Source organism: Scatophagus argus, chromosome 12 (assembly GCF_020382885.2).
Source record: "Scatophagus argus isolate fScaArg1 chromosome 12, fScaArg1.pri, whole genome shotgun sequence".
NCBI classification, from domain to species: domain Eukaryota; kingdom Metazoa; phylum Chordata; class Actinopteri; family Scatophagidae; genus Scatophagus; species Scatophagus argus.
In genome coordinates this window covers 13,372,374-13,394,922 of record NC_058504.1, presented here as the reverse complement: position 1 = coordinate 13,394,922, position 22,549 = coordinate 13,372,374, and the positions used below count along the sequence as shown (strand labels likewise).

The 22,549-nt window shown below is 40.3% G+C and overlaps 3 protein-coding genes across 7 annotated transcripts; 1 reads left to right on the top strand and 2 right to left on the bottom strand.

The window, feature by feature from the left end:
• Nucleotides 1-1,079: 1,079 nt before the first annotated feature.
• Nucleotides 1,080-8,048, bottom strand: LOC124068278. 2 transcript variants are annotated; one of them, XM_046406391.1, is made up of 10 exons: nucleotides 7,868-8,046; nucleotides 7,641-7,752; nucleotides 6,550-6,816; nucleotides 5,598-5,888; nucleotides 5,145-5,293; nucleotides 4,933-5,022; nucleotides 4,795-4,839; nucleotides 4,300-4,344; nucleotides 3,911-3,955; nucleotides 1,080-2,663 (listed from the first exon to the last, which is right to left on the bottom strand). In XM_046406391.1, the coding sequence occupies exons 2-10, from the start codon at nucleotides 7,678-7,680 to the stop codon at nucleotides 2,499-2,501; spliced, it is 1,137 nt and encodes a 378-aa protein (XP_046262347.1). In that variant the 5' UTR covers nucleotides 7,681-7,752; nucleotides 7,868-8,046; the 3' UTR covers nucleotides 1,080-2,498. The 2 variants fall into 2 exon arrangements, with proteins under 2 accessions (XP_046262347.1, XP_046262348.1); XM_046406392.1 differs by lacking the exon at nucleotides 4,300-4,344 and having other exon boundaries at nucleotides 7,641-8,048.
• A 687-nt stretch (nucleotides 8,049-8,735) lies between these two features.
• LOC124068277 lies at nucleotides 8,736-15,215 on the bottom strand. Of its 3 annotated transcripts, none has more exons than XM_046406390.1 (10): nucleotides 15,116-15,215; nucleotides 14,919-14,964; nucleotides 13,567-13,715; nucleotides 13,263-13,392; nucleotides 12,846-13,118; nucleotides 12,464-12,766; nucleotides 12,231-12,373; nucleotides 12,024-12,143; nucleotides 10,065-10,109; nucleotides 8,736-9,919 (listed from the first exon to the last, which is right to left on the bottom strand). In XM_046406390.1, exons 2-10 carry the CDS (start codon nucleotides 14,959-14,961, stop codon nucleotides 9,740-9,742), a joined length of 1,386 nt encoding a protein of 461 aa, XP_046262346.1. In that variant the 5' UTR covers nucleotides 14,962-14,964; nucleotides 15,116-15,215; the 3' UTR covers nucleotides 8,736-9,739. The 3 variants fall into 3 exon arrangements, with proteins under 3 accessions (XP_046262346.1, XP_046262345.1, XP_046262344.1); XM_046406389.1 differs by having other exon boundaries at nucleotides 14,919-15,019; nucleotides 15,116-15,132; XM_046406388.1 differs by lacking the exon at nucleotides 15,116-15,215 and having other exon boundaries at nucleotides 14,919-15,088.
• Nucleotides 15,216-16,097: 882 nt separating this feature from the next.
• LOC124068678 lies at nucleotides 16,098-22,390 on the top strand. Of its 2 annotated transcripts, none has more exons than XM_046407081.1 (10): nucleotides 16,098-16,898; nucleotides 17,270-17,327; nucleotides 18,019-18,149; nucleotides 18,236-18,371; nucleotides 19,296-19,580; nucleotides 19,745-20,083; nucleotides 20,188-20,369; nucleotides 21,043-21,144; nucleotides 21,250-21,348; nucleotides 21,431-22,390. In XM_046407081.1, the coding sequence occupies exons 2-10, from the start codon at nucleotides 17,276-17,278 to the stop codon at nucleotides 21,647-21,649; spliced, it is 1,545 nt and encodes a 514-aa protein (XP_046263037.1). In that variant the 5' UTR covers nucleotides 16,098-16,898; nucleotides 17,270-17,275; the 3' UTR covers nucleotides 21,650-22,390. The 2 variants fall into 2 exon arrangements, with proteins under 2 accessions (XP_046263037.1, XP_046263036.1); XM_046407080.1 differs by having other exon boundaries at nucleotides 16,099-16,898; nucleotides 21,428-22,390.
• Nucleotides 22,391-22,549: the final 159 nt, after the last annotated feature.

Sequence of the window (22,549 nt, the reverse complement as noted above, 5' to 3'; positions counted from 1 at the left end):
ATATTTCATAAGATTGTCACTGGATTCATGCTCTGGGCACATTCATCTGTACCAAATCTAATGGCAATTCACCCAATAGTTGTTGAGATAATTTAGTCTGGAGCATAATTTCTGAGGATAAAATATATTAAGGCTTTCACAAGAAACTGATCAAGCATTTGTGACGTCTCCAGTGAATACAGCTATTCTAATGGGCCATCTTCCTCCCAAACTGATCTGTGGTCTGTTGACAGTCTCCTCAGTCCCCTGTGCCTGATAGGATCCCTGCTACTCAGTCAGCCGGAAGCGTTTTTGATCCTCCTTGTTCACAGCGGCTATCTGCGACGGCCCTCCACCCCCAGCGCCCCTCCAGCCGAGTGGAACAATCAGACCTCGGTGCCAGAATGATCATCCCCTGCCAGCTCACCCGGCAGCATAAAAACTAATTTCCCTCCTACACACAGAGTGCCAAATGGACCAGTTACATGAGTCCAGAGGGAGGTCTCACTCTGTCACCGTATCTTTGCATCATCCCGGAGACAAAGATTAAAACAAAACAAAAAAAGATGATAACGTGATTCGAAACCTGAATGTATTCTCAAAATATCTGATGATAATTTTATTGTTAAAATAAAACGCACAATATGAGAAGAACTGAGTCACTCAGATGAAGGATGGGGGGGGAAGCGAGGGAGGGCTGCAACGATCCTGGCTCGCCGGAGAAAAGAAGAGAAGAATGGCGGAGAGCCAGTAGGTGGCGTGCTTGATGTTGAGGCGCAGGACAGTAAACACAGTGACAAGACAGACATTAAGGAACTACAGTGGGGGAAAAAGCGTGAGTCTTCAATTTGCATTGTAGAGGACCGCGGGAGAGACTGCGGCTACTTCGAAAACACAGTAAGCTACCCCCCCCAACAATATTTTTAAGTGCGCCCATATACGAGACACTACGGTAATAGCGACTTCGCCACACGTTTTGCTGACATCAAAACAAGCGACTTTCAGACTCACTCAGGATAACAAAAGTTGTTGACAAACTGAATTATGTTGTTTATGAAGATGGGAAGACAGTGAAACAAATACACACGCAAATCGTTTAGTAAAGTTTTGTTTGCTTTAATGCACCTGACAGAAAGTCCAAATACACAAAGTTACAAACCCAAAATACTCACTAGTTTAAACATGTTCTCATCATGTTCTTAAAAAAGGCTCCAGCTGGTTAGTGCGTAAACAAAAAAAATCAGCTCTACCCCTTCATATTTCCCCAATAGGCAATGACATGCAAAAAAACCCTGACACAGAGTTAGTGTAGTGTTTAGTATACAAGTGAATCATAAAAAGAGACAAAGCACATTGGAGCGGTAATGATTCTTATGGCTTATATTGACAGATTTATCTAAAGTTAGAATTATGAGGTAATCGATTCATGGTGTAGTTTTGACATCGAGTGTAGCACCAGAGGTTTTTAAATGCCATTGCGCCACTTTCCAATGGCCAACAGTGCTTGTGACATTATCATTGTCACAATGTCTCAATATGAGTGCGTATCTCACCTGAACAAATGAAAGTGGTCCTGCAATACACAAGCTATATATATATAGATATATACATCGCTAGATATATATATATGAAAAAACATCTTCAGCTCATTTGAAGTTAACTATAACTATATTTGAAGTAACTATATATCATTTGAAGTAACTATACAACTATATAAGCACCAAATATTACAAGTCTTTATATTATATATACAGTATATATATGTGTGTGTGTATATATACACACACACAGACACACAGACACGTGTGTGTATGTGTCTTACCTGAAAATTCAAACTGATCTGCATTAAATACTATATCCCCGACAGAAGCACAGGAACAAGGAGAGGAAACTATTCACTCGGTACTATGAGAAAGTGACCAGATTCTTTAAGTGAGACTCATGAGGTAGAAAATAATTTTAAAAAGCACAGGCACTGTCAGTTTTGAGTACATGAAAGCACAGTGAGTACATTTCCCTGTGGCTCTGATCGTCCTTGGGTACAAATTTTCATGCTCTGCTCGTCAAACGTGTGGCATCTGAAGGCTCTAATGTTGTTTCTTGGGGGGTTTTTTTCGCCATAAAAATAGTGCAGATATTTAAAGAATACTCTTCTCACCTTATGAAATATGCTTTGCTTTTTTCTGAGACCACCCTCACATCTGCAATCTGAAGCTGCAGCCAGCAACCTGGTTAGCTTAGCTTAGCTCAGCTAGCTTGGCTACACATAGAGGTGACCATATTTGCAAAGCAAAACCTCTAAAGCTCACAAATTAACATGTTACATCCCTTTTGACCATACAAAACTGTGAAAACTGGCTGTTTTATGGGGGGTTTATGTGCCAGACAATGTTTTGACTGAGACCAGTGCAACAGAGACTCCAAGAACTGTATTTTTTCTAAAAATGTTGACATTAATGTCACACTAATTAATAACTTACTAAACCAAATGTAAACAGCATTTTTCAAAATCAAGGCATTCAGAGGAAGTTGAGTTTATCTGAGGTATAAACGTCACTGCAACCTGAGTCTGAACTGAGTAGGGGAGCAGAGGGAAAGGCCATCCCCTGCAGTTCAAACCGCACCTCGGGGTCAGAGTCGACAGGGACAGCTGGAGGGTCCGGATCCTCTGTTTGAGCTGAAACCTGGAGAGAAAAAAAAGTGTCACAAGCACTGCACTCCCGAACACTCCCGGACTGATAAAATATTGAACCTGAATTTGGTCTAAAATACAGATGTTAGCTTCTGTGGTTTTACACAGAGAATATTCATTTAGCTTCCACCAATCAGTCTGATACACACAGCATGAAACACTTCGATATCATTAGTATAACATTTAGGACAGGGCATATATAAACATAACAAACAAAATACAGTGATTTATCAATTAAGACGACCACCACTTCTGACTGGAGGGGGAAGGTACTTCAAGAAGGGGAGGAGGGAGGAAAAAAACAGGTGATAGTTGAGTCTCATTCCCAGTTTGACCTGAATTTCTCCCATTTGTCCATAAATATAATTTCACACAGGTCAAATTATGTCCTTTTTACAGTGACTTAACATTTCAAAAAAACAATAAAAGGGCCATACTACAGAGACTAACATCATACATGAATACAGTTCAGCTCACTTAATTCACAAGAGTCTCAGATTTCCAGTCATACTCATACATGCAATTCAAGAACTGTTTAGAGAGCCAAGTATGCAGAAATATTCAAATATACCATTTTTTAGAATAAGAAATAACACATTTATATTGCATGCAAGAAATATTTTTATGCTCCCAGCTTGTGCACATCAAATTCCTCTGACTGAAAAAAACAGAGCAGGGAAGACCACTGACTAGAAAACAAGAGAACAATGAAGGTTCACTCTTCTGCCGTCTGGGAAAAGATACCGAAACATTTAGGCTCTTACAACCAGGCTGTGCAACTGCTTCTTCCCGCCAAGCCATAAGACTCCTCAATTCTCAGAGGCTGGATTGAGTTCACTACACAATACAACATGCACATTGTCAGCTTATACCTCGTAATGTTTACAGCAACTGTTCTACCTGCACTTTACACTGTTGACACTGTATACAATACTGTCCCTACCTGCATTTTATGGCCGTCTCAAACATTTCATAGCAAGACCATGCCCTGGTTGCTGCCGCTCCTCGTTGTTGCATCTATAGTTTTTGTGCAGTATGTATAGACTTGTATAGTCTCTGTGCTGTGTATATAGTCTGCACAGTCCTTGTGCATTATGTATAGTCTTGAGTCGGTTTGCACGCCGTACATTATTATAGATGTATTTAAATTCTAGTGAATTCAGATCTATAGAATTAGAGTATGTGTGACCACGCATGGGTTCGGCGCCTGCTCAGACTCACACGGACGGCAGGTCTTACCTCAGAATATGCTGGCGGCGTGTTCATAGCAGGAGGAGGGTGTATCTGCAGAGTGAAACGACACATAACACATCAGAGATGGAGAAGAAAGAGAATAAGAGGAAAGAGACGCTGCCTTGTTACACCGTTCACTGTTACTGCAGACAGCACAAAAAAAACACTTGAATTGATTTGGCTTAAAACGTCAAAGAAAAATTGTCTTTGTGGAAAGGAACGGATCCAACATGTCTGTTAGACCCTTAATGTGGAAAAACGGTGACTATCACAAACACCGGAGAGCTAAGAAATCCCAGTTTGCTCTGTAAGATGCACTTTCATTAATCAGATATGAGTATGTATCTGTGACCACGCATGGGTTCGCGCATGCTCACAGGGGCGGCAGGTCTTACCTCAGAATATGCTGGCGGCGTGTCCATAGGAGGAGGAGGGTGTATCTGCAGAGTGAAGCGACACATAACACATCAGTGGTGGAGAGGAAAGAGAATAAGCAAAGCAAGAGAAGTTCTTGATGTGGCTCTCCGTACCAAACCGTACTTCAGCACTGTGACTGAGTATCCGGTTCTGGTTGAGTGAACGCTGGCATGTTTTTTGGCTGCTGCTGCTCCCTGGCCTCTTTTTAAATCATTTTTTTAAAAGTAATTTTTCAAAGTAATTTTAACTCGACTGACTCGACTTAAAACTTCAAAGAAAAACTGTCTTTGTGGAAAGGAACGGATCCAACATGGCTGTTAGACCTTTAATGTGGAAAAACGGTGACTATCACAAACACCGGAGAGCTAAGAAATCCCAGTTTGCTCTGTAAATAGATGCACTAATATGAGTATGTACCTGTGACCACGCATGGGTTCGCGCATGCTTAGATGGACACGGACGACAGGTCTTACCTCAGAATATGCTGGCGGCGTGTCCATAGCAGGAGGAGGGTGTATCTGCAGAGTGAAGCGACGCATAACACATCAGAGGTGGAGAGGAAAGAGAATAAACAAAGCAAGAGAAGTTCTCCCTGTAAAACACATACTAACCAGTGGGCCAGTTGGAGTATGAGGGGGCTGAGTTGGGTTGCGTGTGGCAGGGGGAAGAGGACTGTGTTGTTCTGGTCTCTGTCCAACAGGCTTATGGTCATAACGCATATTGAATGAAACAGAAACACAGTCTGAACACCAGGACTTTTAACTTTACACTATTACAGACACACGCAAAAGTTTCAGGTAACTTTAATGCAGAATGTACTCACCTCTTGATCACCATCAGGGGTTTCAGATTGGCCCTTTTTGGAGGAGCCCCTATGACAGCAGCAGTGCCACAAGCAGGTACAGCAGCAGGGAAAGATGATGGTGAACAGACCAATGCCAACACCACTAGCAGAAGTATCAGAATCCAGTCCTGCAACAAAGAAGCCATTAGTCAATGGACAATTTTGATAACTGATTAAGTCATTTCAGCCTAGGATTTAAAAACTTTGAGTGTGAGTTTCACAATTTTATGAAAATTATAGAAAAGTTGTCTGAAATAATAATGAGTAGCAGACCCATTACCAGTTTGTAGACAGCATATAAGTACAGTGGAAAAAGTCTGCTAATGTGTCAAACATTAGATTTTATAACTGAGTGATCTCTGTTTGGTTGAGAAAACCGTACATCGCCTTTGAAACCACCATCTGATACTGATAAACGTACAGGTTACTTACGCTCCATTTCCAATGTCACCATTAAGGCATTGTTGCCATTTGAATCTCTGATCTCATAGCGCCCTCTGCATGGCATTTCGAGGTCCTCATTTAAAATCCCACAAGGCTTTAACAGACGAATCCCTGAGCACTGAGACATACTGTCCACCAGCCGGCCATCAAGCACAATCTTAGTCTCTACCAATCCATGGTTAATGTATGAGAAGAAGTAAATGTTGCAGAACTGTGGTTCCAGATAAAAACTGATACTGAAGCGTTCACCTTCTGTCAGAACATAAACCTCCTCCTTTGCTGAAAGAGAAAACGAACAAGACAGAGGATATCAGAGGGCATCTCCACTCAACATATCTGGAGTACCAAACACTTATTAAGCGTAGTCTTGGTTTTTTAAATTTCTAGTTTTATCTTTCACATAGCATCACAGCTGTCATTAACTGAAAAGAACGTCCAACAAGAAATCCAAACTTTTCGGAAACGTGGTTATTTGTTTTCTTGCTGAGAGTGAGATGAGAAGATTGATACTGCAGTCATGTTTGTATGGTGAATATAAAGCTACTGGAAGGGACTATTCTAGTTGGGCACATAGAGATATACAAAGATGGACAACACGTCTAGACTTCCTTCTGCCGTACACAAGTGAAGTCAAAACATCCCGGATACGAGCACTGCCATCTTGCACTGGTGACACTGTTTGGTATCAGATTTTGTTACCTTCAGACAAGCTAGCTGTTTCCCCATTTTCTTTGTGATAAGCTATCTCCTCTATCCTCATATGCACTGTGTAGATCATTTTCATCTAACTCTCAGCAAAAATCCAAATGTAGAACTGTTGTGGAGTTTTCATTATATTCTCACATATTCCAAAAAGTTCTAACAAAGAGCGAACATACGGCTAAGCAACAGTGGATTATGAAAGTGGATTATGCTACAGAAGTGGTTTATATAGACTCACCTCTAACCTCAATGGTCTTGACATACAATGGTAGTTTATCCTTGTCTCTCATTATGTAGCGGCCACTGTCTTGCTGGGTTAGGTTACTAATTACAAAATGGCCATATATCACCCTCCGCCTACTGTCCTCGCTGGCTGGAGGGTCATCACGTTTCCACAAAATCTTCACTTCTGAGCTGCGCCTTGAAGTGAACTCGATGGATTGAGCCCTTTTGTGCATGATTATTCTGAATGTGCCTCCATAGTAGTTATTATCATATGAGAGACCTAGACAGAAAGTTTAAAAAAAAAGGTATGTCAGCATTACCAGACATCTTTGAAAACCATCATTTTATACTAAATTACTTGAAAATACTTATGTGTTTTAACATAACTGTGAACAAGTAATAACCTTGGAATAATTTAAATGGGGGCACATATATCAGCATATTGAAATCATATTATACAGCATGTACTAACTAAACTTTAATGGTATTGCAGATGCTCATGATCCCGTACAGTGATAGAGAAAGTGTTCAGATCTTTAACTTGATGAAAACAAAATGTTGTAGTCCAGTAATAAAAATACTGCTAGAGTAAAAGCTAAATGTACTTAAAGTGTACAGTATGTAAAATGACCCTTTTCACAACGTTTACTCGGGACAGAAATTTATCATATAACCTCTGTACACAAACGATTAAAATGTGCAACATAATAACCACATTTGTGCAAAGACATGACAAACTTTACAAGTACAACTAGTAACCATAGCTAACATTTTCCTCTGAAATGTAGTCTAGTATTGTAAAGTAGCACAAACGGGAAACATTTAACGCCTCACTGTTGTACTTCAGTGAAGAAGACTACTAGACTCCCATCTTCCTTCTTTTCCTGTTCTTTTCGGGAGTCGCCACAGCGAATCATTGGCTTCCAACCCGCCCTGTCCTCTGTATCCTCTTCCCTCACACCATCTACCTACATGTCCTCCTCCATTACATACGTAAACCTCCCACTCCCTCTAGATACCTGATATACCGTTCAACAGCCTACTTACCGATGAGGCTTAATGAAACACGACAGTCTTAAAAAACAGACTCATCATTTTACTTACCCTCAGAAAAACAGAAAGCCAGCAACAGCAACACAATCATCTTCTGTTGTGACTGCAGACATTAACGTTAAACCCGTGTCCAGCGTAAAGCGTGGTCGACCAGTTAAGCGCACTGTAAGATATGTTAAGTTTATCAGTTTGTCAACACTTCACGAATGACACTTCAATATACATACGTTGTACAGTGCAAACAGTGCGTACTGCATGTACTCTAATTAATTACACACGGACGGATAGTGAGCTTCGTCTGGGCCCACCCAAAAGGGCGTTTCTATGGAGGTAGTCGTGAGACGTTTAGGAGCTGTGGGAAATGCTTTTCTTTCGAACATCCGTTAGCCTCATATGGTATGATAAGGTCACATCCCTAGCAAGCAAATCTTATGAGAACACATCCTTGAGGCGAATCTTTCTTTTTTTATTTGTTGTTTATTTTATTTTTATTTGTTGTACAAATTCTCTATATTCTTTTCACAATACTGAAGCCAAAATGTCTCGGATATGAGTGCTGCCATCTTGCGCTGCTGAGGTCATTCGCTCACGCATGCGCAGTTGTACCTGACCTAGTGGTGACCTGGTAGTGATCGGACGGACCAATCGCGAGCAGCGTCCACACAGCTCATGCAGCTCAATGTCAATCATGGCGTCCCTGGTCTCCTTTTCGTGATAATCTCAAATAACCAATTAAGATCAAATTTATAAGAAAAACATAATAATTGAACGTACATCAGAGTACATAAAGTGGCAGAAACCATCGTTAGAAAAAAAAGTATTTGACGTGTACTTTGAGTTTTTAGTTCTAGTCTGTTAACATAGAAGTGGCAGGGTTTATGACCTACACTGGAGACTGACACCAGGGGGCGATCGAGAAATTTTGGCTTCACTTTTGAGGCGCTCTCATGTTGTCCATCTTCATGTGCAGTCAATGATTTGGTCACTTGTGAGCCAAAATGAAATATGTCAGCAACCACAGGACAGATTACCACAAGACTGAAAGTCTCCAAACAATGAATTCTAACTTCCTGATCCTATAAACAAAATCGGGAAGTTGAATTTGCACATTTGAGTGAATGTTTCAACTACTGCATGGATTCAAACGAAAGTGGTTAAATATATAAGTTTAATATCTTATATGGTTTTACCAATGACTTGCATTGATTTGCACATTGAAACAGTTACAAACTCTGGTTTAGATTAAAATCATTTTCCAGTATTATTACACTTATTACAGCCCATTATCACATATTGTCTACCTAAGAGGCATCCTAGACAGCACTTTTGCAGTGTTTTTTCAAACACAGGGGCCCCAGAGGGCTGAGAACATTACATCAGTTCGGTCAGTGCTGGTTTTGTGTAGCAAGACTTCATCACTGAGAACAATTTGCTTCAAACTGCGAACAGGAAGAAAGGAAATAATCTAATATGATTAATAGCCAAATTAATACTAAATGTCAAAGTCAAAAGAAAGACAAACATTTGTATCAAATATCACTATATTCTACTAATTTCACTTCCAAATGACCAGAAGAGCTTTTGGATAGAAACTCTGGCATAAGCAAACTCTACAAACATAAACAAAAAGACACAAAATGTAACAGAGTCCACGTACCGAAATCAAAACATTCCATATAATTTATCAAAATGCACTGATAAGTCACACAGAGAGGATGAAGGCACATGATATATGAGTATTTGAAACAATGTTATAAAAAGAATATCCATTACTTATACTTACTGTATAAGTGTAAAGTTACAAATATAGTGTAAAGTATAAAGCTGGTAATAGTGGCTTGAATGTTGACTTAAGTTTGACTCCAGTTGAGTAATTGATAAAACTATTAATACTGTACAGACCTCAAACTATGTGGGTGTATTTATATCAAAAGAAAGAGGATATCCCACACATTAACTTATGGTGAGTGTGGTCATATGTGAATGATATCTTGTTTCTTATGGTCTAAATGATCCCTATCTCCTTATCTTCAACTGATGTTCATTGTGCGTATGTCCCACAGTCCAATAAAGGACTGATACAGCTGTGTTCCTGCAGGTCACAAAGCATCATTTTGAATTTAACTCTGCATATATTTTCAGTGTGTCCTTTACAGAAAGTTGAGTTTATCAGAACTATAAACATCACAGAATGTTGAGTCAGAACTGAGAGGGGGAGCAGAGGGAAAGGCCAGTCCTTTCAGCTCAAACCTGGGATCAGGGTCCGAGGAGGAAAGATCAAAGCTGCCTGAAGGTGCTGGAGTGACTCCCTGCCCTCCTGGAGCTGCAACCTGCAAAGAGAAGTGGCGTGTGTGTTGATGAAACTGTGTTAGTAAGTTCAGTGTGTGAAAAGAGCCTGTCAGATTTATGCCAGTAGGCTTTCATGCCCCTACATGTTATGTGTTAAGAGGGAATTCTGTATGTTTGTGTATGTACCTCGGGCTGAGTGGGGTTCACGTGGATATTTACTGGATTATACACCTGTAAGGTAAAAAAAAATGCATGTGGGTCAGTGCTGGAAAAAGGACCCCCCACTCACCCACAGTGCCACGAACAGGTAAGCAATAGGTACAATCTGTATAGCCTGGAACGATATGCTCAAGGAGATCAGGTTGGCTGAGTCAGTAATCTCTTTTAAAACCCTTTTGAAAACAATTCTATCGGAATTTCACTTTCACTTAAATTTTAATGTTAAGACAACTTTTATGTTTTCCTGTTGTTTTTTTTTTTGTTTATCTGTATGCCTTTTTTATGCTTTCTGTCTTTTATTGTGTTTTACCCAGATGGTTTTACAAGATATCCGTGTTAAAGTATTCAAACTATTTTAGGGCTGTCTTTAAACAATAGTCGAGTGCCCATACTAACTAAGAAACAGGTTTTATTTGTATTCCTTCTGCTCATACTCGCCATCAAGAGAGCCAGTCTTAACACAATTGAATTAAAGTGATATGGTAGCCAAGACCCACAATCTTTGTTCATTCAAAAATTGAATCAAATTTGAGGCTTCAGCAGTCAGTTCAGAATGAGCTGGCTGATTGACTGACTGATAATCAAGTTGATTAATAAGTTCATGGCTGAAATCAAATTTAGAAAACTTTTGAAGCACATTTATTTGTCAACATAGTCCCTTCCTACATTGACACACAGATTAGTTCCTTAGTTGGGATCTTGAACCTGCAGAAAGTGGTCCACAGCAACTATCATGTCTTCATCAATGTCAAAATGGCAAGTGCTGAGCTCCTTCTTCATCTTGGGGAAGAGGCAGTAGATTCTGAATGCCACATCAGGTAAACAGGGTGGGTGCTGAACAGGATTGAAGCCGTATTCCTGGATGGTAGCCATTATCACTGTTGACTTGTGGGCTGGAATGTTTTTCTGGTGGAAAAAACCTTCTGTCTACTGAATCTTCCATTTTCTCCCGTAGCTTTCTCAAGACATCAGAAGTAAGCCCCAGCACTTCTTTGCATCCCAGAAGACGGAGTCAACCTGTGGCCGTCACTGATTTCACTTTCTTTGCAGCAAGAGTCTTTGTTTCCACTGTTTCAATTGTTCTTCCATCTCTGGCTGGAAGTGGTGGATTCAAGTCTCATCGATGGTTAAAAAGTGCTGGAGAAATCTCTTGCCATTGGCCACGGAAATGCCAGGATTGGTATGCTGAATCTGCTGCTCATCAGGCTGAAGGAGTTTAGGGACTCCGCAAGCTGACATCTTAATCATTTAGAGTTAAATGTGGATAACTGCATGAACAGACCACAATGTGTTGTGTATCTAAAAAGACTAGCTTCTGACAATTTGAGACAACACTTGGAGAAACACATAATACTTCCTTATGCTATTGATGTAGTTTCAATGAGCTGGAAAATATTCTTATCTATAAAAGGGGGGCCCTTGCAGAAAAAGTTCAGGAACCCCTGCTGTAAGAAGTGTTACCACCATGACCCGTGAATCTTCTTGGGTGGTAAGTCCTTAACGCCAAGGTCATGAATGACTGCACATAGAATGGTGCATAATTACTTTAAGAGTTGAACTGCTGGTTGCACATCATGCCACTTTCTATATCCCCATGTTTCTAGTCTGTGTATTAGCTGTCAAAACTGTCCAATTAATGCAAAAATGCTCCGTCCCCAAATAATCTTAACAAAAGAATGGACCTCTTCAAGACCAGTACAAACAGGAAGCATGACTACAGCAAGCAAAACCTGTTTCAAAAACATGTGGGCATATATGTCTTGTGTTAACACTTTCACAGTGCCCTAACTGCCTCCATGAGCAGTCAGCGTGCATCAGCATGCACGTAACTTTCCCTTGACACAGAATATTTGCCTTACATTTCTCCCTTTCCATGCCAACCCTAAAACTCCTTTCACGGTTTAAAAACCTTTAAATAGCACCTACCGGTGGCCCAAGGGAGGCAGTTGCAGGTTCTCTAGAAGCAAGGGAATTCACTGGCCGATAGGAATAATGCGAAGCAAGCGCAGCAGAATAACTTGTGGGACCTGTGGGTCGATTCTCATCCTGCAATTGAAATGAAGATACTGAAGTAAAAATAGCAACACATACTGTAAACAGTTGATTTGAATGCCCACTTGACAAAGTACTTACATGGTGATACACAGCAGCTGCGGATTCGTCTCTTTTAGAGGAGCTCTTTCCACAACAACACTTTCTGATACAACAACAGCAGAAAATCACAGCAAAGATAATCCCGCCAGAAATAGCAGCATAAACCCATGTAGGAGTAAATTCTGTAAAAAGCAGAAGAAGAAGGATTGTTGGTTTGTTTGAATCACCAGTAACTGATCATACAGACCCTGCCCCTCAGATTAAAATCTTACCTGGCTCTACCAACACCTCCGCAGACTCAGCCAGGTTGCCTTGAGGGTCTCTGAACTCAAAGGTGCCAGAGTCTCTGATTTGCACAGGAGCAATTTCGATGCTATCATGTAAGAACGAAATTCTCCTTCTAAAAGACGCTTCCAGGTTCCAGGAACTTTCCTTGAAAGGTTTGCCGTCTTTCATCAGTGGTATCTGCTCTGTTTCCCCCTCACGGGTAAAAGTGACAGTCCATGGGACATCAACAAATGGCTTTTGGATGAAGAGCCTCGTGTTTACCTTTGTATCATAGTGTCGTCTGCTCTCTGTGTGTGATAAAGAGAAGATTGCATAAAAACATTTAATCAGATAGCCATGCAGCTTCTACCAAGTTCCACACCTTACCTTCTACTCTGAGAAGTACCCTAGACAGCAAAGTGTTGTCCTTTTTCCTTAAGTTGTAGTAGCCAGCGTCTGCCTGAGTGACGCCGCTAATCTCCCAGGAATTGCGCTTCATCTGTCGTCTGGCTCCCTTATTAGTCTGAGAGTCAGTGAGATTCCACAGGACCATTAGCTGGTCCACAGAGTGAAGAGGAATGAACTCCAGAAATTCAGCCTCTCTAGGAACGGAATAGGAGTACAAATGCCCGTAATACCTTGTGACCTCTTCGGCACAATCTGAAAAAGTACATCCAGAAAAAAGGGTGGACTTATTGTATTTAGTAAGACTGCACGTCAGTAATTACTATAAATATCTATTTACACAAATGTTACCTGAGGGAATAGAGCCATTAAACATACAATATAGTGTAATGTTCTCACCCAGAATTTTCAGTTTGAGGAAATCATACATTCTTGTGCCGAACATGACAGAAAAAGTTCCATCATCGCTTTCCCTCAAATCTTTGAGACGAACTGTGCTGTAGGAAACTTTCATGCGTGGATCCTTTGCCTGAACAGGGGAGCAACACAAATACACGTACTCGGGACAGAGTTGATACATTCAAACCTGGTTTGCTCTAGCTTAAACAGAAGGAAGATGTTTGCCATATTTCAGATCTTGCTTGGATACCATAGCATAGCGATACTGGTGACATTACAAATTATAGCACCAAGGGCTGCTCACCTCCCCATTATCCATCATTAGCTTCCTGGGTCCCCCCTTACTTGGAGTGAAGTACAGCTTTCCATTGTACAATGGTGGTGTATAATCATATGGTAATCTAAAATCTCTGCCATAGCATATCTCTTCAAAAGCCGCACCTACAGACGAACCTTCAATCAGAAAGATACAATTAAAGAAGAGATAGAGGGCAGGAATATTAAATTAAATTAGACACAAAACATCTGACCATGCGAAAAGCATACTGTAATCAAATTCAATACATTTGCTACGACATATGAAGAATTGTTTTGCGAATGTAATAATAGCTGCACATACAAACAAATATTTCTCTATGGTCCTTTTGTTCCCATGCCCTCAAAATAATCAACGAGGGCCCCATTTAGTTAATATAGTCACTATCTCACATGATGCATTTCTGGATCATCCAAAATTTGTACAATTAAAGCAACATTTTTAGAAATATGCCAATGACCCTACCTAAGAAATTCAGTCATCAATAATTATTATTTATTTACACCTGTGATTTTCCTACCATGACATGTTCGAATGTTGTATGTTTTCTTTAAGATGTTTGTCATAAATCAATGTACAACAGTCTCCCATCTCCTAGTGCAATACAGTAACTTGTTCACTGCTAAAAATGTAAAAATTGTGAGATACTGTAAATATCATGTGTGTATGTCGCGTGTTTTTGATAGTTTCTTTTAATAAGGGTGTAAATATCACTGTATTTTTTCATCTTTTTCACTCGACCTACCTGCATGTTTGTTTTGCTATTCTTGTGCATCTGTGACAATGTGAATTTCCCCAGTGTGGGTCTAATAAAGGCCTGGCTTAACTTATCTGATCTTATTTTCACCAAACACCCACATACCGAAGATGTATATAAATGAATACTGTACAACTAAATAGCCTAGATGTGTCTTTCATTAAATTTTATTGAGTTCAATTTAATTAAATTGCCAGACTGCAAAACATAAACCAAGTAATGTGTAACTGATTAACTCAATGCTAAGTTCCTAATTTGTTTCTTTTAATGAGACACGTTTGCAAAAAGTAGAAATGTTGAAACTGAAGTGAAGGGGGCGGTGGTGGCTGTTGTTTTCTTTCAGTTTTATCTGACCCCCCCCCCCAAAAAAACACAATTCAGTTAATATGGAAACTATTGTGACCATTGGCTACTTAACACTGAAGTTGCTACGATACAGGTTTGCATTTGAACGAGGTGAACAGAGTTGCTATGTGCAGCAGAAAGTAGGACTACTTTCACAGTAAAACTGAAAAAAGACAAAGGAAAAGGTGAGAAAACTTGAATGGTTTAATTTCCTCTGTGATTTTGTTTATATACTCACCGAACAAGCAGAAGGAAACAAGCCAGGACAACAACAGTAACATGTTCTGTGGGGACGGAGAGGTTTTTAACATGTCATTACGCTCACAGCGTTTCTCTGAACTGAAAGCAGACAAAACTGATCATCGAGCAATTTAAGAAACATATGAAAATATACACATGTTAAGAAAACCGACAGACATGAGATTGTTCACTCACCGCGAAATAGTTCACTTCTTATGTGGAGGTTGTTTGTCACTGCTCCAGCACAGAAGTGAAACTGGGCGAGGCTTCGTTCAACCTCTGTGTACGTCATAACTGCGCCACATGTGCGCAAACTGCGCATATACGGTCTAACATTTAAAACGATACAGAGAGAAAAGAGAGTTTCTGTAAGGCTACATAGGACTGTAGTGATTTTCAGAGACAAAATCACTCTTTGTTTAAACTGCTCATAATGATGCGGCAGGTGGTTCCAGGTTCGAATCCCGGTCTGGGCCCCTCTGTGTGGAGTTTGCATGTTCCCTCCTGTGCATGCGAGCCTCCTACGGCTTCCTCCCACAATCCCAACACATGCACATGGGGTTAATAGAAAATGGATGGATGGATAATGATGCAAAAAGTAATGTCATATAGGCATCAGTAGAGACAATACTTCACTTAAGCGGACTATAAGCCAAAAATGTTTTGAACCATTGGTTTTTATTAGGCCATAACTGTTGGACATATAGCCAACAAAAAAACAAAAAAACAATAACAACAACAACAACAAAAATAAAACATATCTGTGGATACTGTTTATTTTATAGATGTTTGTATAAGCTATAAGTGTTTTTCATTTTAGTTTTTCAGATCCTTATAACATCAATATTTCAACTTTAAATAATAAACCATTTTTTTCTTTTACTTTCTCAACACAACACAAGTACAAATCATTTCTACAAGAAGGCTCATGTCAGCTTCTTTATGCAGTTTTTTTTCTTTGTTTCTTTTGTCATTTACAACCCCAAAACGTAAAATGTCAATACAAATGGCTTAAACTGATGACACTTCAAACAACCTTGTTTTTATGTAAATATACTCTTATTCTGACTTTGATGCCTGCAACACAGGGCCATGTTTTACCATTGTGTTACATCAACTTTTCTTTAAACAACACTCAGTTAGTGTTTGGGAACTGAGGACACTAATGGCAGAAGCTTTGAAGGTGAAATTCCTCCCCATTTTTACTCGATATGATACTTAAGCAGCTGAACAGTCTAGGGTCTCTGTTCTGTTAAACTTTGTGTCCTGAATGGTCCATCTTTAGCCTGGAAGACACAACGTCCATCATTCACAATTTGAAATGTGAACTCCTCACATCACAGCACGTTTGCCCACTTTGCGTCAGACCATCTCAAATGAGCTCCGCGGCCCGAAGAAGTTTCTTAGAGTTTAATCGATGGTTCGTTTAATCGTGGTTAATCGATGACAGTAGCAAAGTCCTAGTTTGAAAGTTCTAATCGTAAAATAAATATAGTGGAGTTAAACGTTCAATATTCCCCGTCTGTGATGATGTGGAGTGTCAGCACTGAATGGAAAAAAAAATACTCAAGTAAAGTGCAAGTACCTCAAATCTGTAGCGTAATTCAGAAGCCTAATTCCTCTGCAGAAAGATCTTCTCTATAAGAGAGGATCTATCCTCGTGTTCTTGTAAGTTCCTGGTAACATTTCAAGTTTTAATTTTGGCACATCCCTCATCAGGAGCAACGCATCTTTCTAACCTTTAATCCTTTTGCGCTAGTGGCGTATTAATAGCCGAGAACCTGCAAAAACAACAGCAACACGCGACGCATCTTGCGCAGGAGCTGCTGAGAATACAGCTCATCATCCTCAGAAATAAAGAAGGGAGCCAGTGCACATGCGCGCTCCACTGCAGAGGACGTTGTTATCCTCCTTTTCCACCCTCATTCCTGTAAACATTTAAGCGGAGGTGCACTTATTTTCCACACACATCCTGCAGGTGAGTTCAGACGAGATGCGTCGCATGTCGTGTGATCATTTGTAAGCGCAGTGCTTATTGACGGCCTAATTGTCCACTATGTCACCATAAATGTTGGTCATCATGGGGAACATATTGAATACCTGCGTGGACGTGAGTCTAAACAGCAGACAGAGCACCATTGGTGAGAATGTGTCAATACTGGTCAGTTTGGATGTGTGGAGTATGCATTGCTCTACAGAAACATCGTCTCAGTTGTCTTTGAGGTTCCCCCTCGGAGGTGGGGCTTGTTGATCCATGATCAACCATGATCATGTCCTGCGGCTTGATTTCAGAGGAGCGTCCATGTCCACCGTGTTTTGTTAATGAAACAATCTGATCTGTCCTCTCAGGAGAAGATGTCCTCCTCTGTCTTCGTCATTGTCCTTTTCACGCTTCCTCTTGCTGTGGGTAAGTTGGTGAATGTTTCCACACATTGTTTGCTGAAAGTGTCAATTTTCTCTGTGCTCATTGAAAATCTGATTTCAAGAAGCTGCTGCAAGCATGGATTTTGACATCACAAATAGTTTGGAAGCCAATCATTGGTCCAATATTTATCACACATGATCTAAAGTGCACATATACTTTGTCCAGCAGTTAAACTTATCATTTGAAGAACAAGGAGTAAGTGCTATATTAAACATTTTAATGTGACAGCTGTAGTTGTTTTCTTGGAAACACGCGCATTAGAAATTTTTTTGCTTGTTTGTTTAGGGGCTGTTTAGGAAAAAAAAAACCTTTGGGTTTTATGTGGTAATGATGTATTATTGATGATGATAAACCAGCAACCAGTAATGGTTTCCCTGTTTTGATAAGATGTAGGCCTACAGTTTTTAGCCAAAGCTAGTAAGTCATGTGCAATTATAAATGCAAATAGAATTATAAAAGTCATTAATAAAGCATTGTAAATTGTGATTTATTCTGTATATAATTGATGTATATATATATTATTGGACATAAAAGTAGTCCAAGAATAGACCCTTATAACTGCTTTAGTTATTTATTTGTAAATTTTATTAGAAGGCGGTGCCATAATTTCCTCAGTGATATTTGGGTGAGGTTCACCTGAAGAGGTTTCTAACTTCCCTTTCCGCTTTGACAGGTGAAAGAGATGAAGCCCATGTGGTGTGTGCTGGGAAGGAATTTCGTCTGCCCGTGTACTCCACATCCAGAATGGTGACTTTCACGCCAGACTCTGAGGGACCGAGGCGCCTCCTGCTGGACGGAATAAACGTGAGTGCAAGTGTGTTGCCACTTGAGTTTTTGTTTCTTTGTTGCATAATACAGATTTCCCAAACATATATGCTTTAAAACTTTAGGTAAAGGACCCACGGTTTGAGTGGACCAGAGACAAGATGTTAGTCCTGAGAGAAGTGACTCATGGCGATCAGGGACTTTATGCCATCAAGCTGTCATCTGGATTCACATACGAGACTGTTCGTTTGATTGTTTCAGGTACAAAACTTTTCTCTGTTTGGAAATCCGTCCCTGTTTTGTTCATAATCATCACTTGACTCATTTGTTATATATTAACTTAAAAATACTCAATTTGAGTCATAGTCCAGTATTCAAAATCTGCTTTATACAAGTACAAAGGAAAATGTACTGAAAGTTTCAAAAGTCAAAGTATTCATTCTGCAGAAAAATGGCTCTCGTGTATTTTACATATAATTCTTATTATATTTTGAATATATAATGTTGATACTGATGCATCGTTTTATGGTTGTAGCTGGTTAAGATAGAGCTACTTTTAACCACAAGATGCTTCTGATGGCATGAGAGATATTAAATATGAAACTTCTGCTACACACATGTAGTCTTGGTAATCACTGGATCATTAGACAGGACAGCATGGTGGTTCAAATCCCAGTCTGGGCTCTTCTGTGTGGTGTTTGCATGTTCTCCCTGTGAGCTGATTAGCACCAATACTGGCTTTTTACTTGTTTTTAACTCACCATTCACTCACGGTACTTCCTGCTTCCTCCCAAATGGATAAGCGGTATAGAAAATGGATGGATAGTGATGCTAAAAGTAATGTCATATAGATATCAGCAGAGACAACACTTCACTTTAACAGACTATAAGCCAAAAGTGTTTGGAACTATTGGTTTTTATTAAGCCGTAACTGCTTAAAATGGTCACAACCCTGCACAGACAAAGTGGTATAGAAAATGGATGGATGGATGGTTAGACCTTGAACAATTAGATTTAAGTGGTGAGGAAAAAGTTCATTTTAGTAAGCAGAGACCTTGGAGTCTCAGCTCTAGGTTCTCAGAATTCTTTGACTTTTGAATGAGACTTAACAATAAATTACCTTACTTGCTTACATCATTCCCTCTGCCTCCCTTTTATCCATCCCTCCTCTTTCTCTTGCTGCAGAATGCATTAAGTCCTACCACAGAAACTATGGCGAGAACTTTGAGCACAGCATCCCCAGAAACGGCTCCCTGCTGGAGTTTTCTCCCAGGGGTGCTCCACCTGATGCCATGCCTGTTGTGCTGTGGAACCGGACGGACCCTGAGACCAGCAATGCTGGCCGGGGGCGGCTACTGAGGGCTGGGAAGCTCTGGGTGGCCGAGAGAGTGACGCAAGCCGACCAGGGCAACTACACTATGAGAGACGGCAATGGGAAGGTCGTGTCGCGCTGCACCCTCACAGTCCGTGGTGAGCGGGATGGGTTTTAAGAAGCTCACTGATAAATCTCTTAACTTTTCAACCCTGTCAACTGTAACATTTATATTTTATGTTTCCGTTTCTGTCTGACGCCCCCACATACCTTTCATTCTGTGCTCCTCTCTCTGTGTTCATGATCCTGCTTGTGGATCCAGGGCACTCCTTCAATATTACCCGCTTCACCAAGGAGTCTCTAAACCTGCCCCTCTTTCTTCCTGTCCCTCATACACACCTCACTTTTACCCCATCCCGATACCCTGACAAATCCTCCCCGGATCCATTTGACCCCAAGCCACCCCATGATCCTGTGCAGTTGATCCGCGGAGGCCAGATAATGGACCATGACCTGCGCTACAGAGGCCTCATCTCTCTAGGAAGGAACAGCACCATGAATGAGGTTGTCATTGCAAGCCTGACCTCAAGGCACGATGGGGTATATGAAATCAGAGATGAGAATGGAAACCTGGTGTCTTCCACCTTGTTGCAGGTTATTGGTGCGTGACAGCGTGCGTTTGAATGGCGTTTTTTTTTTTGCATTGGAATTCATTGCATCCCCATAGTCGCCATTTGTCCTCATATCTCCCCTATTTCTCTACAGAAAAGGGGGGCAGATGGCGAGCACTTCTCAAGTCAATCACTGTGCCTTCTGGCATGTTTGTGTCACTGGCTGGTTTCATTCTGTTCATGAAGCGATACCCGAACTGCAGCCTTTCACAGATCATTCCTGGTCTCAGAGCAGACCGCACACCACCAGCGAACCCTCCGAGGGTCAACATTCAGGTGAGGAAATCAGGAAGAGCTGATTAGCACCAATACTGGCTTTTTACTTATTTTTAACTCACCATTCACCATCCTACGCAGTTCTGGGTGCTTCCACACTTATCTAGTTATAAATCAAATACAGGCCATTAACATGGCCATTACATGACAGTTTTTACTTTATATGTTATTCAAGTTTTCATACATATTGAATCCATATGTCATATTGGGGAGACTCAAGTTTAAACTTTCTCACAATTTCTTTTGGAATTAAACCTAAAAGATATTTTTTAAGATCTCTGGGAGTATTATAAGGAAGCTGTGTTCTTTACTTTTATGACAACATAAAAGCAACACAGAGCATCCAACATGAATCACATCCAGGGTGAATGCCTCTTAGTGAATGTCAACTGAAAATCCTTTATAAATACACCTAAATGAAGACTGAGCCCTCTGTGGCTTTGTTTTTGCCAAAATGCTGCAGATACACAATTAAAACATACATACAGATTACCAATGAAAAAAATTAACCTTTTTGTTCCCTTTTTCTTAATCGAACGCTCATTTGTATGCCGTATGTTGCGACGTCCTTGCAAAGTCTAACTTTCACAACCAGCATTGTATTCTCTGTGACTACGTTATAAGTGGTTTGCATGAATTTTGTGTGTCTGTGTGTCTCTGCTTGTCTGTGCAGGCCTACAGCCAGCCCAGGCCTCAGCCCTCGGGCTTCTACAGTCACTCTCAGCAGCCTGGAACACCAAGAAAATTGACTCCAAGAGCCAGTCCAGCTCATACTGTAAGGCTCATTAACTCACTACGTTAGCCAGTTTTGTTTCTTTGCTTAATGTTTTTTTAATGTGCGTTACCCATATATGCTCATGTGTGTTGTTTGTAATTCCAGAATTATAGTCCAGTTATGGTAGGGACTCCTAGAGCTCAAAACCAGGGAGCTCACAGATTAGCAGCTGCAGACTCCCCCAGTCATAACTCGGCTACTGAGGTAATGCTATATTCAGGCTGTGAGTATTTGTATGTCACAGATTAAAATATTTACTAAACATCTCTTCATTCCTTTATAGCAGGTCACATCTAACGAGGGAGAACGAAAGATGTCCTTTTCAGTGCCTGGGGCTTCAGACTGCCTCCATTCCTCAGAGGACTGCGTTCAGTTCCAGATCAAGAAAGATGGAAGCAAAGAAAGGTGGAGTGAATCACAGGAATACTTTTCCACACTGCCTCTAGACACGGACACCTCTGAATCCGTCAGTGTTTACACTTCGGAGAAACTGAACTTCTTATGAAAGCAGACAATGGGGGCTGAAATGAGGGTTGATGAAACAGTAGGCTTCGAGAAACCACAGAACAAGATTCTCAGATGGAGTGAGGATGAAAATGAAGGACGTCACGTGTGCCTTTTGTGTCTTAGCTTAGTTTTAACAGTTCAGTATTTATACCAAGTATCAATGTTGCATGTATTTTTTTCTGAAGCATGAGTTGAGCATTAGCCTTCCTGCCTCATAATACATACTTCTTGACACTGTTGATGGTGCTCCTGAAATCTCCTGCTGTTACTTACCTCTGTACCCTCAGGACCAATATGATCTGCACTGGGTTTTCTGAGTGACAGTCCGGTGTTTGTGAGAGGTGATGTATGATCTCTAGGGCTATACGGAAATTAGCATTAAGATACAAAAGTTTGCAAAGGGAATTTTTATGCACTGTACAGTAAAAAAGACTTAGTTGATGTATTTTCCTCCATCCATAAGGTTTTCCATTCCTGACTCCAGCATTTAATTGTAAAGTTAAAAATCTGTCCTGGAGCTCAATAATTTTTACAGTAATATAGTGTATTTACCTTTAGGGTAACTGAAAAATTAGCTATGTGAAATGTCACATGTTCCACCAAATATTGCAATAACCTGTTGATCTGTGAATCTTGTGTACAGGATAATGTCTTATCACCAAAAATTTCAAGTGACAGAAGAGGTTGAACTGCTGCTTATGTTATATTTGGATTGTCAAAATGTAACAATAAAAAGTCTAACACATTTCATGTGTATTTGTTTTAAATTCACTGTAAGTTTGGCTATGAGAAAGGATTAATTTCATTATGAATTAATCTGTGGATTTTGTAATTGATTATTTGCATATAAAATGCAATGAAGAGTGAGAAAAAAATGCATTCACAAAGTCAGAGTGAC